This window comes from Mercenaria mercenaria, chromosome 17, assembly GCF_021730395.1.
Source record: "Mercenaria mercenaria strain notata chromosome 17, MADL_Memer_1, whole genome shotgun sequence".
Taxonomy (NCBI): Eukaryota; Metazoa; Mollusca; class Bivalvia; order Venerida; family Veneridae; genus Mercenaria; species Mercenaria mercenaria.
In genome coordinates, this window is record NC_069377.1 from 35,557,380 (window position 1) to 35,574,149 (window position 16,770).

At 35.6% G+C, this 16,770-nt stretch overlaps 1 protein-coding gene across 2 annotated transcripts; it reads left to right on the forward strand.

The window, feature by feature from the left end:
- Positions 1-7,019: 7,019 nt before the first annotated feature.
- On the forward strand, positions 7,020-15,621 carry LOC123537127 (mitotic-spindle organizing protein 1-like). Of its 2 annotated transcripts, XM_045320694.2 has the most exons (4): positions 7,020-7,155; positions 10,072-10,217; positions 11,179-11,241; positions 15,036-15,621. In XM_045320694.2, the coding sequence occupies exons 1-4, from the start codon at positions 7,098-7,100 to the stop codon at positions 15,060-15,062; spliced, it is 294 nt and encodes a 97-aa protein (XP_045176629.2). In that variant the 5' UTR covers positions 7,020-7,097; the 3' UTR covers positions 15,063-15,621. The 2 variants fall into 2 exon arrangements, with proteins under 2 accessions (XP_045176629.2, XP_045176630.2); XM_045320695.2 differs by lacking the exon at positions 11,179-11,241 and having other exon boundaries at positions 7,069-7,155.
- The last annotated feature ends 1,149 nt before the right edge of the window (positions 15,622-16,770 follow it).

Here is a 16,770-nt window from a genome sequence, read left to right on the forward strand (position 1 = left end):
ATAAATCACTACAAAAGAAACATTACTTCATACTGTTCATCAGAAATACCATATAACATGCTCAGCCACCAATGTGCGCACTTTATTGTGATATTGCCGAGTGGAAAGCCAGACTGAAATGGGCTTTGTCAGATGCGATACACTCAGCTACTACTGACTGAGATAAAAGACCGCAGGCAAAACAAAGATAATCTCTGAGAGCAGAGCCAGTGGTCCAGTGTTAACACTTTCTGACTACGAAACCAGGGGTCGTGAGTTCAAGTCCCCACTCCTCCAACTTAATTACTAACATTGGGATAAGAGAATTGGAGCGTCTTCTGATTATCTTGCTCTATCGTACCACTAACATTACTAATTAAGAGTCTTCTGGAGGAGTCGCTCGTATGGGATACCGGTAGCGACTATAAATAAGCTTATGAATCAAAGATACTCTCTGCAGAGATGTAAATAACAATATTCAATCGTATCGGTTATTGGAACACAGCACCCTAGGTTAAATTATATAAAGATTAGGCCAAAAGAGCTACAACAGATAATGAAGGAATTGATATTATAGTTCCTATGACAACTAACTACCTTTTGAACAAAAACTGCACTCATAATTATGCTCAGTTGATTTGAATGATGTTCGGTAAAGATTAAAGAGCTTCATGGATCAGATCAGCATGTTTATCAATGCCACTAATAGAAAAATGTACATTCTGTAACCAAAGAACTACGCACATACATGTGCACATAGATTGCTCATGTACATATATACACAAAACTGGGATGACAGATAATTATAAACACAGATGTAACAAACAAACATGAAGAAGGAACACCGCAGAATACCGCCTTGGAACAATTAACCTTATAATTATTACAAATGTAATTTCGAAAATTCATAATACCACCAATAAAGAAATATACATAATAATATATCATTAATTATTGCCTTTAGCGAGTCTAGTATGATTATTTGTCGACCTAAAAAGTGATTTCAACCGTTGAACAGATCTTAATTGATAGAAACTATATAGTGAGAGTTTTAGGAAAATTCTTCTATCATAAATATTCATTCAATAAAATTTTCATTATTGTAAACTTAAGTGAACTATTTTGCTTTCACATCAATATCAATTTAAAAACATAAAGATAAAGGTAAATTTTATTTACCGTCGCTTTGTGAAACAATTAACATAAGCTCTGTTGGACTTTTGACATTAAAAACCGGAAAAATGGACAATTACGTAAAACTGCTGTTTCAAGCATATTCTTTCGCATTTAAGAGTAAAAGGTATAATATGTTTGCTTTGATTTAAGGCTAGGGTCATTATCTACTTTTAAAAAATGTTCTGCCACTGACAATGGTACTTTTAAAATATTATGGTACGTATTAGGGTCCGAAATTTGCAAAAATACCCTGTCACATCTCTGGGTAGCTTACATTGGTCTACAAACTCTGTCAGAAAGGTGTTTTTTGTTTGCAGCTTTACATGTTATTGTATAGGTGACATGTACAAAGACAACTTAGCAAAAATATTTGATCAGATTAAAAATATAAAAAATAATTTAGCGATATTGTCTTTTCGCAGAAATTCCTGTGAATTACGTTACCATTTTGAGCCGAACATCTAAAAAATAATACTTGTATAGATATGTACTATGATCAGTCTCGAAGACAGTGAAAACATAGAAAAGTTACAGTATGAAATTATTTCATTCATATGTTGTTGATACAATTCCAAAAAGAATCTCCTTAAAATCGAAACCCCATTATTTTTACATTATTTTGTGAACTACGTTACCATACATTACTGCTATATGCAATAAAAACAAAGGTATGCTTATTTCTCACTACATTCATATTAGTGAACGGTATAAAATTAAAGCAAAGACGTTTTACTGTGCATCATGTTTATTAAGTCAGATAGACTTAACCTATTCTTTTTTGTGAACTACATTACTTTGAACTACGTTACTATCAAAACAGCAAAATGCCTAATATCTAATCCTAGGACTTATTTCTTGGGGAGCAATACACATAGGCACTGACTACTCTTCACGGTTGTGTAAACAAAGACGGTACGTCCCATGTGTGATTTCATCAAATAAAAATAACACACACAATCAGATTTTAACCAGTCATTGTTTAGTAACAGATCAAGTAAGTCAACCAACTGATATATATTAATTTTCTACATCTTCTGGTGGTAATATGATGACTCTGTGGTGTGTTACTGCTACACTATATGCAAACATAGGTATAATACATGGAGAGCATGTTAGAGATGGTAACGTACGTAGTTCACAAAATGGTAACGTAGTTCACATTGATTTATTTGTGATCAGAATTGTTTTTTAACATTTTTCAGAAAAATGGCGTTGCATTGTAGTTTCATAGACTTAAACATTATGTCCAAATTGTTTAACTTGTATTTCTATCATAAGGATATAGTTCTTACAAATAAGCAATCTTTGTGAACTAGTCGTTACCAAATACATGTACTAGTCGGCATAAGCTATTTAGTAAATGGTGTAAAACAGACGTTTTTTTTTTCCGAACAGACACATTTTAAAATGCAAAAATCTGACAAACATATATATCCATGGTAAATATGTTCTGTTAAACAGTTTTTGATAGTTTCAGTAAAATGTTAGAAAAAAAGAATGGTTATTCAATGTTATTCTGAAAAACTATAACATAGAGGATTTTCAGATGAATTTAATGAACACTGATTGGTCACCTGTGCTTAAATTATGTGATTATGTTATAGATGCATGGTCCAGTTTTAAGTCCTTATTTTTGTCAGTGATTAATAACATTGCTCCATTGAAAGAAGTAAGAATAAAACAAAGAACTGAGCCATGGGTTACTAATGAAATCTTGCACTATATCATCAGAGATATAGCTTTTAATGCTTATAAGAAAGTCAAAACTCCTGAAAATTATGAAAATTTTAAATCTTTTAGAAATAAAACTTAGCATCTTATATACTGTGCTAAAAGAGACTTTTTAAAAAAAATTATATTATTGATAATGAAAATGATTCTAAGTCTTTGTGGAAGACTCTCAAGGAATTAGGTATGCCATCTAAAAAAGATAAAAGTTCCTCTGGAAATATTGGGTTGAATATTGATGGTGACATTGTTTTTGATAAGCTTAATGTTGCAAACCATTCCAATACTTTTTTACAACTGTTGCATCAAATCTTGTCAGTAAATTGCCAAAACCATTGGGACAGTTTGGTAAAGCTTTTGTTGCTAATTTTTATTTAAAAAAAAACGTGTTGTCCACAATAGTTGTTCTTTTTCCATTGTTACAGAAAACAAAGTATTGAAATAATTGAACAAACTCAGTGTTAGTTAGACCACAGGTCTTGATGGTATTCCATCACGTTTTTTCAAAGATGGAGCATCTATTATTACTGGTCCACTTACACATGTTATTATTTCTCTTCGCACTGGTATTGTCACTCAGGATTGGAAAAAAGCAACAATAGCCCCTGTCTATAAGAAAGGCCCAAAGTCAAAGCCCAGCAATTACAGGCCTATTTCACTGACCTGTATTCATGGAACATATAATAATCTCCAGCTTGATGAACTACTTTGATAGCAATAACATTCTTAGTCCCCTCCAGCATGGATTTAGGTCAAAACGCAGCTGTGAGACACAACTAGTCAGCTTTACACAATAAGTATTTGATAGCTTAGTAAAAGGTCAACAAACAGACGTGATAGTCATGGATTTTTCAAAAGCGTTCGACAAAGTAGACCACCACAAGCTTATCCATAAACTTCACAGATATGGTGTTAACTCAGAAACTGTCAATTGGATTAGGTCATTTCTACACAACCGCTCTCAAAGAGTAGCGGTTGATGGTCACTTATCTGAGGAACTCCCAGTACTATCAGGTGTCCCACAGGGCTCGGTTATTGGTCCTTGTCTCTTCCTTACGCACATTAATGATCTTCCTGAATCCATCAAGAGTAAGGCCCGCCTATTTGCTGATGATACTGTAGTTTACTTAACAATCAGCACACAGACCGACGCACAGACCCTACAAAATGACCTTTACAAACTAGAAGACTGGGCACGAGCCTGGGCTATGGAGTTTAATCCTGACAAGTGTGAGGTCATTCGAGTTACTAGACAAAAACAACCATTAATATTCCCTTATACCTTGCATAACACAATACTCAAAGCAACTGACTCGGCAAAATACCTTGGGGTTACCATTTCAAAAGATTTAAACTGGTCACAGCATATAGATAACATAACATCCAAAGCAAACAATTCACTTAGATTTATTAAACGTAACCTCAAAACAAACGAAAAGGTTAAGGAGGCTGCATACACAACTTACGTTAGACCCAAGGTGGAATATTGTTCAATTGTTTGGCACCCCTGGCAGAAACATCTTGCCAATAAGGTAGAAAGTGTACAGAGAGCTGCGGCCAGGTACGTCTGTAATTATGACTTTACGAGCAGTGTTACTCAGATGTTAGAAGAACTACATTGAAAAACATTATACCAAAGAAGGATCTTTTTTTTTGTGTGTTTGTTTTGGGTTTAACGCCGTTTTTCAACAGTATTTCAGTCATATAACGGCGGGCAGTTAACCTAACCAGTGTTCCTGGATTCTGTACCAGTACAAACCTGTTCTCCGCAAGTAACTGCCAACTTCTCCACATGAATCAGAGGTGGAGGACTAATGATTTCAGACACAATGTCGTTTATCAAATAGTCACGGAGAACATACGCCCCGCCCAAGGATCGAACTCACAACCCCGCGATCCGTAGACCGACGCTCTACCTACTGAGAAAGAAGGGTCTATAACTCAGTAATATTCCTCTACAAAATACAACACCAGTTAGTTTTTGTCGATCATGATCACCTGACCCACACTAGAAACCTGAATTTCCTCATACCCCAGTCTCGAACACAGTACCATCTCAACTCTTTCTTTCCTAGAGCTATCCGCTACTGGAATACTCTCCCAGGCCACATCCAAGCTAGTCCCAACCTCAATATCTTTACAGAGAGGCTGGCGACGGCCAACCTCTAGTGCATTATCTCCATTTTAATTTTAACTTTGCACTCTCCTTTTATCTTATTATCTTTTAACCAATGCACTTAACTATTTTATTTTAGACTAACACTGTTTCCCTGACTAGCACCTCCCAGTCATAATCTTTGTTGATGGTTGGGGAGTAACCTGTAGATGTATTATTTGTCTATAATACAAGGAGTTGTGCCAGATGCCCCTGTTGTTCCTTTATATAAAAAGAGTATTAAAACTGAGGAAGGAAACTACAGACCTGTATCAAATTTATGTATTATTTCTAAAATATTTGAAAGAATTGTATATGACCAACTCGAAAGTTATTTGAGTAAACATGATTTACTATACGAGTTTCAATCAGGCTTTATAAGTTCTTTTTCAACGGATACACGTTTAATACATCTGTCTGGCTATAAAAGGTTTAATTTAGATTAAGGAAATTCTGCTTGATTTACAAAAAGCTTTTGAAACAGTTGATCATGCTACCCTTTTAGACAAACTAAAACTGTTAGGTTTTAGTCCGGATCTTACCAGATGGTTTCAATCATATTTATCTGGTCGACAACAATGTATAGACATAACTGGCATTCTTTCGTCATCTGCAGATATCACATGCGGTGTGCCCAAAGGCTCCATACTTGGGCCTCTGCTGTTTTTAATTTACGTAAATGACATGGCAGGTGTTGTAAATAACAGACTTTTATTGTATGCAGATGATTCTGCCACTTTAGTGTCTGGCAAATGTAAACTAGAGATTGAGCGTTTGTTAACCCAGGATCTTGAACGAGTTAGTAACTGGTTAGTTGACAACAATTAAATTGTCATTACACCTAGGGAAAACAGAATCAATTTTACATGTATTTGGCTCAAAGACCAGATTAAAGAAGGATTCTAACCTTCATATAGTATGTAATGGTACGGTGATTAAGCACACCGACTCTGTTAAATATTTGGGTGCTATATTGGATCAATGTTTGAGTTATGAGACTATGGTTACATCAATCATCAAGAAAGCAATATACAAGACTTAGGTTTCTGTACAGAAAGCAAAAGTTTTTATTATCATACACTAAGAAAATGTTAGTCATTTTCTTGATCCAATGTACGTCACTTTGACTTTGCCCGCTCTGTATGGTACTATGGTATTTATCAGAATCTGCATGAAGAATGAATAGGCTACAGGTTACTCAAAAAAAGATCATTAGGTTTGTCCTTATACTTGATCAAAGAAGTAATATTGACGAGAACACTTCTTACAGTTGGGCTTGTTACCTGTCACAAGACGAGTGGAACAAATAACTCTAAATCAATTTTTAAAATACATTCAGGTTCTGCTCCTTCTTACATGAATGAGTATTTTACTCGAGCCAGATCTGTACATAGTCATAATACCAGGTTTAGTCAAGAGTCATGTTTCAGTATTCCTCAAGTCAAAGGATTTGGTAAAAAGTCATTCTGCTACAACGGTTGTTCTTTGTGGAATAATTTGCCACATGATGTTAAAAACTATGCAAACATGCAGCAGTTCAAGGCTTCAGTTAAAAATCATCTTCTACATAGCTTGTAGTTACGTTCATTTGTCTGTTTTATTAATACTGTGATTCCTTTACTGTGATACTTAATTTAAATTGCTGATAAATTTGCTCATATGTAACCACCATTCTTAATTGGCTTTCAATATGTTTAAACTCCTAGTCATTGTTCCAAAAAATATTTTGCCAGTATTTGCAATTTTTTAATGTTGAAATGGGTAGCAACAAGGATTAATCTGACGAAATTAAACACAAAAATAACTGATATAAGCCAAAAAAAAACTTCAATAGATTTTCTCAAAAATTGTCCACATTTCTGGGTTTTTTTATGTTGAGCGACCGAATTAAATAACTTTTCTAATAGTTGATTGGTCATGTCAAAGAAGTATAAAATACATTTCTTTTTATAATCTACGTCTAAAACTTACAGCGTAAAACAGCCCGCATCCGTTCCGGCGCATTTGAATTAGAACAGTTCCGGATTACACCGAGTTGTCAATGGGATAGCTCTAAAAAATGGCGACCGAATCTGGTAAACAGCAGAGATCTTCATCGGCCAAGGAGACAATGGATGGTAAGGGTTCTGGGTAGAATCGTTGTTATTTGATTAATATATCTTATTTCTGCACGTTCTGAAATGCTGTCCTTTGCGTAAGAACGCTTTAAATCTTAGTATTTAGGTTGGTTTCTGGAAGTGTATAAGTACGCGGATAGGCATATTTTCGGTTACACTGTGAATTTCACATTTACAGAAGTGGATCACTCTATGGAGCCCTAAATTGGTCTTAATACAGTCGAACAGTTCATCTTCTGTAGAACTTGTGCTTATTTCTCAATAAGAAGTTGATATATATAATCTTGTGAAATGATAAAAGTACCGTAATCGTAGCCACTGCCAATGATAAAATGGGTGTGTGTGTAGATCGTTTCCGCTTTTAATGTAGCGCTGAACTCTTCTGTACTGTAAAATGTTTCGCGATCGTGTTTGTATACAAATCCATTGTATTTTCTATTTTTAGAACTGATAAGACCGTGATCGTGTGGGCAGACGCCAAAAGTCCATGTTTTCTGTAAACAGTAATGTTTTTCTAACGGCCTAATCTTTCTTAAAACGTGTTATTTCAATAATTTTTTTATCAGTTATAGAAAGGTTATAGATCTATAAACCAGGCAATTTATTAATTGCTTTTAATTATAATTTCGAAATAAAATGGATGAATTTATAATGAGCGCTTAAGTTACAGTGTTTTTCGTAAAGTTTCGACCATCACTATGCCGCTATTAAAATTATATGTCATTTAAAACTGTTATTCATTTAAAAAAAATATTTGAATACGAAAAATATAAAAATTGTTAGTATTTCAAAACTTTTTGAATTTTGAAAATTCATAAATTAGCGAAAAAGTTATTAAAAATTGAAAATTCTGATACCATACACAAACGATGCAAAAACATTTGTTTTGCCCACCACCAGATAAACAGATGTTAATTTATGATGTCACGGCGATCTCTCCTATGACGTTCATGGTTTAGTGAGAGGAAGTGTCTGATTCTAGAGGTACGGATCTGTACCTCTAGACAAACCTGTTAGGGGTTTTCTAGGTATACGGACCTCCGCTTTCAGAGATTAAGGGTTATTGAGTAAATTACATTTCAAATTTTGTTGAAATAGAAATAGAAATAAATAAGACCTCATCAGTATTCGCTTTAAACTTGGCTTTAAATGGTTTACAGATACAACATTCACCCAATTGGTTTACATTTTCTTTCGAAACGTATATAACCGAGGAACACCAAACAAATTACGAGAATTCGAACTGGCAGAAAAAAAAATAAAGATTAAACAAAATAATAAATTATGTTGTGAAAAAAAACCATTTTTTAATAATAATTAACCCTTTGGGTATAATGTTTTCCACACATTTGGTAGCCGTTACAAGATACAAGGGACGTTTCTTTTACTTCATGTTGGTTAATTGATTATTAATCAGTTCCATGCCGATTATCATTATATCTTGACTTGTTAAATAACAAAATGAATCTAGGTGCTTCTTATTATGCCTAATTTATTATTTTTTTTACTGAATTTCAAATTTAATTCATTCAAGGATTAAAATAATTCATTAATCTGTTATCAACAGTTTATTAATCCCCCGCCGTGGCTGAGGGATTATAGGAATGGTCTGCGTCCGTCCTTCCGTCCGTCTTTCCGTCCGTCCTTCCGTCCGTAACAAAATCGTGTCCGGTCCATATCTCCTAAACCCCTTGAAGGATTTTCATGAAACTTGGGTCAAATGATCACCTCATCAAGACGATGTGCAGAACCCATGAGTCAGCCTTGTCGGTTCAAGGTCAAGGTCACATCTCAAGGTCAAAGGTTTGAGTCTGCCATTTTGTGTCCGCTCTATATCTCCTAAACCCCTTGAAGGAATTTTATAAAACTTGGGTAAAATGACCACCTCATCAAGACGATGTGCAGAACCCATGAGTCAGCTATGCCGGCTCAAGGTCAAGGTCACAACTCAAGGTCAAAGGTTTGAGCCTTCCATTTTGTGTCCGCTCTATATCTCTTAAACCCCTTGAAGGAATTTCATAAAACTTGGGTCAAATGATCATCTCATCAAGACGATGTGCAGAACCCATGAGTCAGTCATGCCGGCTCAAGGTCAAGGTCACAACTTAGGGTCAAAGTTTGAGCCTTCCATTTTGTGTCTGCTCTATATCTCCTAAACCCCTTGAAGGATTTTTATCAAACTTGGGTCAAACGATAACCTCATCAAGGCGATGTGCAGAACTTATGAGTCAGCCATGTCGGCTCAAGGTCAAGGTCACAACTGAAGGTCAAAGGTTTGAGCCTTCCATTTCGTGTCCGCTCTATATCTCTTAAACCCCTTGAAGGAATTTTATAAAACTTGGGTCAAATTATTACCTCATCAGAACGATGTGCAGAAATTATGAGTCAACCATGCCAGCTCAAGGTCAAGGTCACAACTAAGGGTCGAAGGTTTGAGCCTTCCATTTGGTGTCCACTCTGTATCTCCTTAACCCCTTGAAGGATTTTCATCAAACTTGGGTCAAATGATCACCTCATCAAGAACTCATGAGTCAGCCATGTAAACTCAAGGTCAAGGTCACAACTGAAGGTCAAAGGTTTCAGCTCTGTATCTCCTAAACCCCTTGAAGGATTTTCATGAAACTTTGGTCAAATGATCACCTCATCAAGATGTTGTGCAGAATTCATGAGTCAGCCATGTCAGTTCAAGGTCAAGGTCACAGCTAAAATCAAAGGTTTTTCCCTTTCACTATCTATAGCAGTGGCGGGGGATTTAGCTGTCTTTCAGACTGCCTTGTTTTACAATAAACTAATCGGCACGGAACAGAATATTCATTTGGAATTCCTCAGTTATTTAGGTTTTGAAAGAAAAGTTAAACAATCGGTCTAGAGGTCAGGTTACCAGACCTCTGCCAACCTATAATATTGTTTTTACAGTTCTGATGGAGATGTCAAAGATATTGAACACTGGTCTGGATATGGAAACACTAGCAACAGTGGTTAGACTGTGTGAGAGTGGAGTGAACCCAGAGGCACTGGCACTTGTTTTCAATGAACTCCGGAAAGAATCAGCTTCTATAAAGGTACTTTTGCAAAATGTTGTGTTTAACTTGTCATACAAAGTTTCCGATTCATAGTTTTAATTTAAAATCAAGAATTGTAGAGAGTTTTCTCATAATGGTAATTCTGTTGGATGAAGGCTTCCTACATTTCTGACCAGAACTCGTACATTGGACAAAAATTGCAGTGATTGTAGTCAAATTCTGTTCCTTTGAATAATGATACTGCCCAAATTGAATGATGTACCGGTCTGTTTTAGAAATTCAGCAGGGTAAAGGTTAATTGGCTGAATGTCTAAAAATAATGGACACACTACCTTAAGGTGGTTCTGCACGTTTGATAAACCGGAAGTGATGGCGTAACATCATTTATCTGGAAAACATAGATTAAAGCCCGGTCTGACATACGAAAATAAAAATCATTTTATGAACTAATGGCAACCTGTGAGTAAATTTATTACAATGGCACTGTTACTATCTTAATTTAAATAATGATATAAAAACATCTGGTATGTTAATTAATACAAAAAAATGTCTTTAAAATTAGCTTGAAATGACTGTGGTTTTAAAGTAATACTTTAATCATGGTCAAATATCTCAAAAATAAGCACACGGATCTGTACATTTTATTTCACCACATTATAGGCCATATGTTTATTTATGACCGTGAGAAGTTTCATTGAAATCTGCATTGTAGAAAGATTTCTATTTGCGAAAATGTTTTGAAAATTGTGATTTTCCCATTATGAAACATTGCGGGATGTCCAAATTTTTTAAATCAGTCTAGCAAAAATTCAAGCACTCGACTTTATCTGTTTTATTTGCTGAATTTCTAAATATATTCCGAAGTTTTGAAAAATCAGGGTTTCTACATTGTAGAAAAATACTCTATCCGAACTTGCAGAACTACCATAATTGCTGAACTTGTAGGAATTAGTAAAGTTTCTAATCAAATTATAAATTATATATTACATTTATTGAAAAGGAAATAAATGAAAAGATCAGACAGGAGAAAGAAAAAAGAAGCCATACAGGCTTGATGCCCAGTGTAAATATACTGTCACTTGTGTGTAGGGCATAGGACTGTTTGTATGTGTACATGTATGAAATCCTGGTGATTGTGTTGATTTGATAATGTTTAGCATCTTCCTGCTTTTGAAAAAGCAACTGTGACATTTTTAGCTCATCTGATTTTTTGAAAAAAAATGATGAGTTATTGTCATCACTTGAGCGGTTGTCGGCGTCGGTGTCGGCGTCGGCGTCGGCGTTGCCTGGTTAAGTTCTATGTTTAGGTCAGCTTTTCTCCTAAACTATCAAAGCTATTGCTTTGAAACTTGGAATACTTGTTCACCATCATAAGCTGACCCTGTATAGCAAGAAACATAACCCCATCTTGCTTTTTGCAAGATTTATGGCCCCTTTTGTACTTAGAAAATATCAGATTTCTTGGTTAAGTTTTATGTTTAGGTCAACTTTTCTCCTAAACTATCAAAGCTATTGCTTTGAAACTTGGAATACTTGTTTACCATCATAAGCAGACCATATACATCAAGAAACATAACTCCATCTTGCTTTTTGCAAGAATTATTGCCCCTTTTGGACTTAGAAAATCAATTTTCTTGGTTAAGTTTTATGTTTAGGTCAGCTTTTATCCTAAACTATCAAAGCTTTTGCTTTAAAACTTGCAACACTTGTTCACCATCATAAGCTGACCCTGTACATCAAGAAACATAACTCCATCCTGCTTTTTGCAAGATTTATGGCCCCTTTTGGACTTAGAAAATATCAGATTTCTTGGTTAAGTTTTATGTTTAGGTGAACTTTTTCTCTTAAACTATCAAAGCTATTGCTTTAAAACTTGCAACACTTGTTCACCATCATAAGCTGACCCTGTACAGCAAGCAACATAACTCCATCCTGCTTTTTGCAATAATTATTGCCCCTTTTGGACATAGAAAATCATTTTCTTGGTTGAGTATTATGTTTAAGTATACTTTTCTCATAAACTATCAAAGCTATTGCTTTAAAACTTGCAACAGTTTTTCACCATCATAAGTGGACACTGTACATCAAGAAACATAACTCTATCCTGCTTTTTGCAAGAATGGTGGCCCTTTTTAGACTTAGAAAATCATGGGTAGGACAATATTTCTATTATACAAAAAAAATCAGATGAGCGTCAGCACCCGCAAGGCGGTGCTCTTGTTCTTGATGAGATGTCACAAGCTCCACCAGCACACACTCTGGATTCACACTTGGGCGCTGCAGGTTTAGAACATTTTTTGGTAGCACTTGGAAAGTCAGGTAGCACACTAAAGTCTTGGCCCCACATCTTAAGAATGTTGGTTATGTAACAACATGACCTTCGATAAACCCACTGGACCCAACAGCTTTAGCATGTTGGTTCTTTTGCAACATTAACTGCAGATAGCACCCTTTGGCCCTGCAACTTTATGTTTGTTGTGCAGCATCTTGGACACCAGTAGCACCCTTGGGCCCCACATCTTGAAAATTTTGGTTATGTTGCATAATAAGCTTAAAAAGCATCCTTGTACCCAGCAGTTTTGGGATGTTTGTTTTGTATCACTTTGCACTGAAACAGCACCAATGGAACCAGCAGTGTGAAACATATTGTTGTTCTTGTAGCATGCTGGGTAAAAGTAGTGCCACAAGGTTGAGAAACTTGAGACATTTTGTTCATCATAGCACTTCGGCTCCAATTACACACTTGGTATGATGGTCACTTAAGTACCTTGAGCTCCAAAAGCACCATTTTTGCCGAGCAGTTTGGTCTTTTTTATTGGTCACTTACATCCTTGGACTCTGATGGCAGCAGCTTCAACAGCATATTTTGAGAGTTTAATGGTGTGTTAGCACTTGAGACTTTATTCTTTTGTTAGTGTGAAGTCTTTAATCTGATACTGTTATAACACCTCGCAACAAGTGCATATTAAAGTTTTCTCCAGTAAGATTGCTGAACATTATTTATTTGCATTATATGAAGTGTCAGCTTTCAACATTTTTGTTTTTAGTTGATGCAGTAGCACATACATGTTGATGAATTATTTAACATAAAGAATACCCTACTTTGGTTTCTACAATTTTTAGCTTGACTATGCGAAGTATGGAGAGCTATCCTACTCAACCTGGTGCCGGCATCCTTCTGCTTCAGTTTTTATGCACTTTCTCTTTACTTTTGTTATTATTACTTGGTAGATTTGCTTCAGACTTAAAATAGTTATTCCTCATCATCACCCACATCATATGGCACAAGGGTCAGAACTCTCACCCCAATATTTCATGAATTATCCCTCCTTTTTACCTAGAATTACAGGTTAAAGTTTTGGTGTACTTTCACTCTATCTAAGTTATTATTAAATGGATTTGATTCAAACTTAAAATAGTTGTTTGACATCATCACCCATGTCACATGACACAAGTTCCATAGCTCTGACTCCAATTTTTCATGAATTATGCCCCCTTTTTACTTAGAAATTTATGTTAATTTTGATGCATTTTGGCCATATCTCTATTGTTACAAAAGGGATTTGATTCAGACTTAAAATAATTGTTCAGCGTTATCACCTACATCATTTGACACAAGGACAATAACTCTGACACCTATATTAAATGAGTTATCCCCCTTTTTACTTTGAATTTCAGGTTAAAGTTTTGATGCACTTTCACTCTATCTCTATTATTACCTAACAGATTTGATTCAAACTTTAAATAGTTGTACTACATAATCACCCACATCAAATGACACAAGGACAATAACTCTCACACCAATATTTTATGAATTACCCCCCTTTTTTCTTAAAATTTCAGGATAAAGTTTTGATGCACTTAAACTCTATCTCTGTTATTACCAAACAGATTTGATTCAAACTTAAAATATTGTTCCACATTATCACCCAAATTATATGACATAAGAGCTTTAACTCTTGAACCAATATTTCATGAATTGTGTTCTCTTTTTACTTAAGCTATTGCCCAATATCTGCATCCACATTTGAGTCATTAAACACTCAAGTGACAGCTCCAGCCTCCTCAGATGTGCCTAATTTCACTACCCAGCATCGAAATAGTCGAGCGTGCTGTCTCATGTGACAGCTCTTGTTTAACACACCCTGTATTTCATACCCACCTGTTAACTACAGTTGAAACTTCCTAAGCGACCCCCTGTTATAAGCAGCTATCTGCACTAAGCAATCAGATTGTGTCACATCATTGGCTGGTTGCTTTAAACCTTTAGTCTGCTAGCGGCAAGTATTCCGTCTTTGCGACCAGTGCAGACCAAGATCAGCCTGCAGGGACATGCAGACTGCTCTTGGTCTGCACTGTTCACTATTCAGTCAATTATTTTTTCAGTTAACACCCCTTCGAATAATAAATGGTATTGCCCAAACTGAATGAGAGACCAGTCCATTTTAGAAATTTATCAGGGTAAGGGTTAAAACAGGTGTACTGAAGTGAGATATATTTCTCAGTTGGTTTATATGGTGAAGTTACCATTTCATTGCACATGAACTGGGTAAAGCTGTTACGAATCAAAGAAGTCTAGAAAAGGTTCAATGACTGCAATATAACAGTGAAATGCAGTTAAAATATGTTAAGTGGCCAGCCAAGTGACACAATCTTGTTGCTATAGAAAGCTCTTTGACAATTTGAAATTAGAACAAAAGTCCATTTGGAAAGATAGCTGAGTGGCGGCTTAAAATATGTGGCTTTATAATACAGGTGACCCACTGAACTGACTCGTCTGTACAGTTGGGAAAATGCCATTAAATACAACAAACTTTACTGATAGAACAAACTGATTACACTGTTTATACATTTCAGAATGACAGTGAAACAAGTGGCAGCTGATATAAGCAAATGTGATAAAAGTGGTGCACAGCGTAGTTGAGGATTTTTCACAATGTGATAAAGGATTTTATACATTAACATGATGTTGAAAGTACTTGAATTCGCAGGAAAAGACTTGCTGATTGAACTAATTTGTTGTGATTGTTCAAAGGAATGGAATATTCGTTTTACCTGTATATCCAGTTACGTTTTAAAAAGATCTGACACACTTATCTTCTGAACTGTTCGTAGCACTATAAGATTGTTTGATGTTGTGACTTATTTAACAGAACTGTAAACTGTATCTTGATGAGATTGTCTAGTATAATTAACTAATGGTGTATAGCCAGTGAAATTTTCGTAGTCTGAATGAGTTTTTTGTACGGATGTCTAAACTTCTTTACAGAGCCTTGTACAATTTTGAAATAAATTGAACAGCACCATGGACGGAAGTTCGTCTTTGATGTATCTCTAACAAAATATTTATCTTTTTGAGCTTTGAAATTCGAACGCCCTGTTTTCAAACTGTTTTTGTGCCACAACCATCAGATTTTAGTAATAATACAGAAAAATGAATTGATACTTTAGTTGTTATACATTTGTAATTCATCATATGAGCCTCGTCATGAGAAAAGCAACATAGTGGTTTTGCTACCAGCCTGGATACTGACCAGCCTGCGCATCCGCGCAGTCTGGTCAGGATCCATGCTGTTCGCTAATGGTTTCTATAATTGCAGTAGGCTTTGAAAGCGAACAGCATGGATCCTGACTATGTTGGTTTTCTCATGGCGCGGCTCATATTTTCATTGTATTCACCTGTTTTATCTGACATTGTTGTGAACAGTAATTGCATTTTGACCCATTCTCATGCAGATGCAAAGGTTAAAGGTTTCATAATGTTTGTATTTCTTTTGAAAACTGTATATTTGGTTAAAGAATAAAGATTTAGATACGTGTAGAGTAATGTCTTGCTTTGAAGGGTTTGATCATGATTCAAATTGTAATCTATGCAGTTTCATCTAGACTGGCTACCGACTAGATCTTTTTCATTTTTTAGCTCACCTGAGCACGAAGTGCTCAAAGGTGAGCTTTTGTGATAACCCTGTGTCTGTCGCTCGTTGCGTCCGTCAGTCGTTCGCCATCCGTCGTCTTCAACAATTTGACTGTTAACACTCTAGAGGTCACAATTTTGGCCAAATCTTAATGAAACTTGGTCAGAATGTTACACTCAATTAAATCTTGGATGAGTTCGATATTGGGTCATCTGGGGTCAAAAACTAGGTCACCAGGTCAAATCAAAGGAAAAGCTTGTTAACACTCTAGAGGTCACAATTTTGGCCCAATCTTAATGAAACTTGGTCAGAATATTACTCTCAACAAAATCGTGGACGAGTTCGATATCGGGTCATCTGAGGTCAAAAACTAGGTCACCAGGTCAAATCAAAGGAAAAGCTTGTTAACACTCTAGAGGTCACAGTTTTGGCCCAATTTTAATGAAACTTGGTCAGAATGTTACCCTCAATAAAATCTTGGATGATTTCGATATTGGGTCATCTGGGGTCAAAAACTAGGTCACCAGGTCAAATCAAAGGAAAAGCTTGTTAACACTATAGAGGCCACATTTATGACTATATCTTCATGAAACCTGGTCAGAATGTTAATCTTGATGATCTCAAGGTCCAGTTTGAATCTGGGTCATGTAGGGTCAAAAACTAGGTCACCAGGTCAA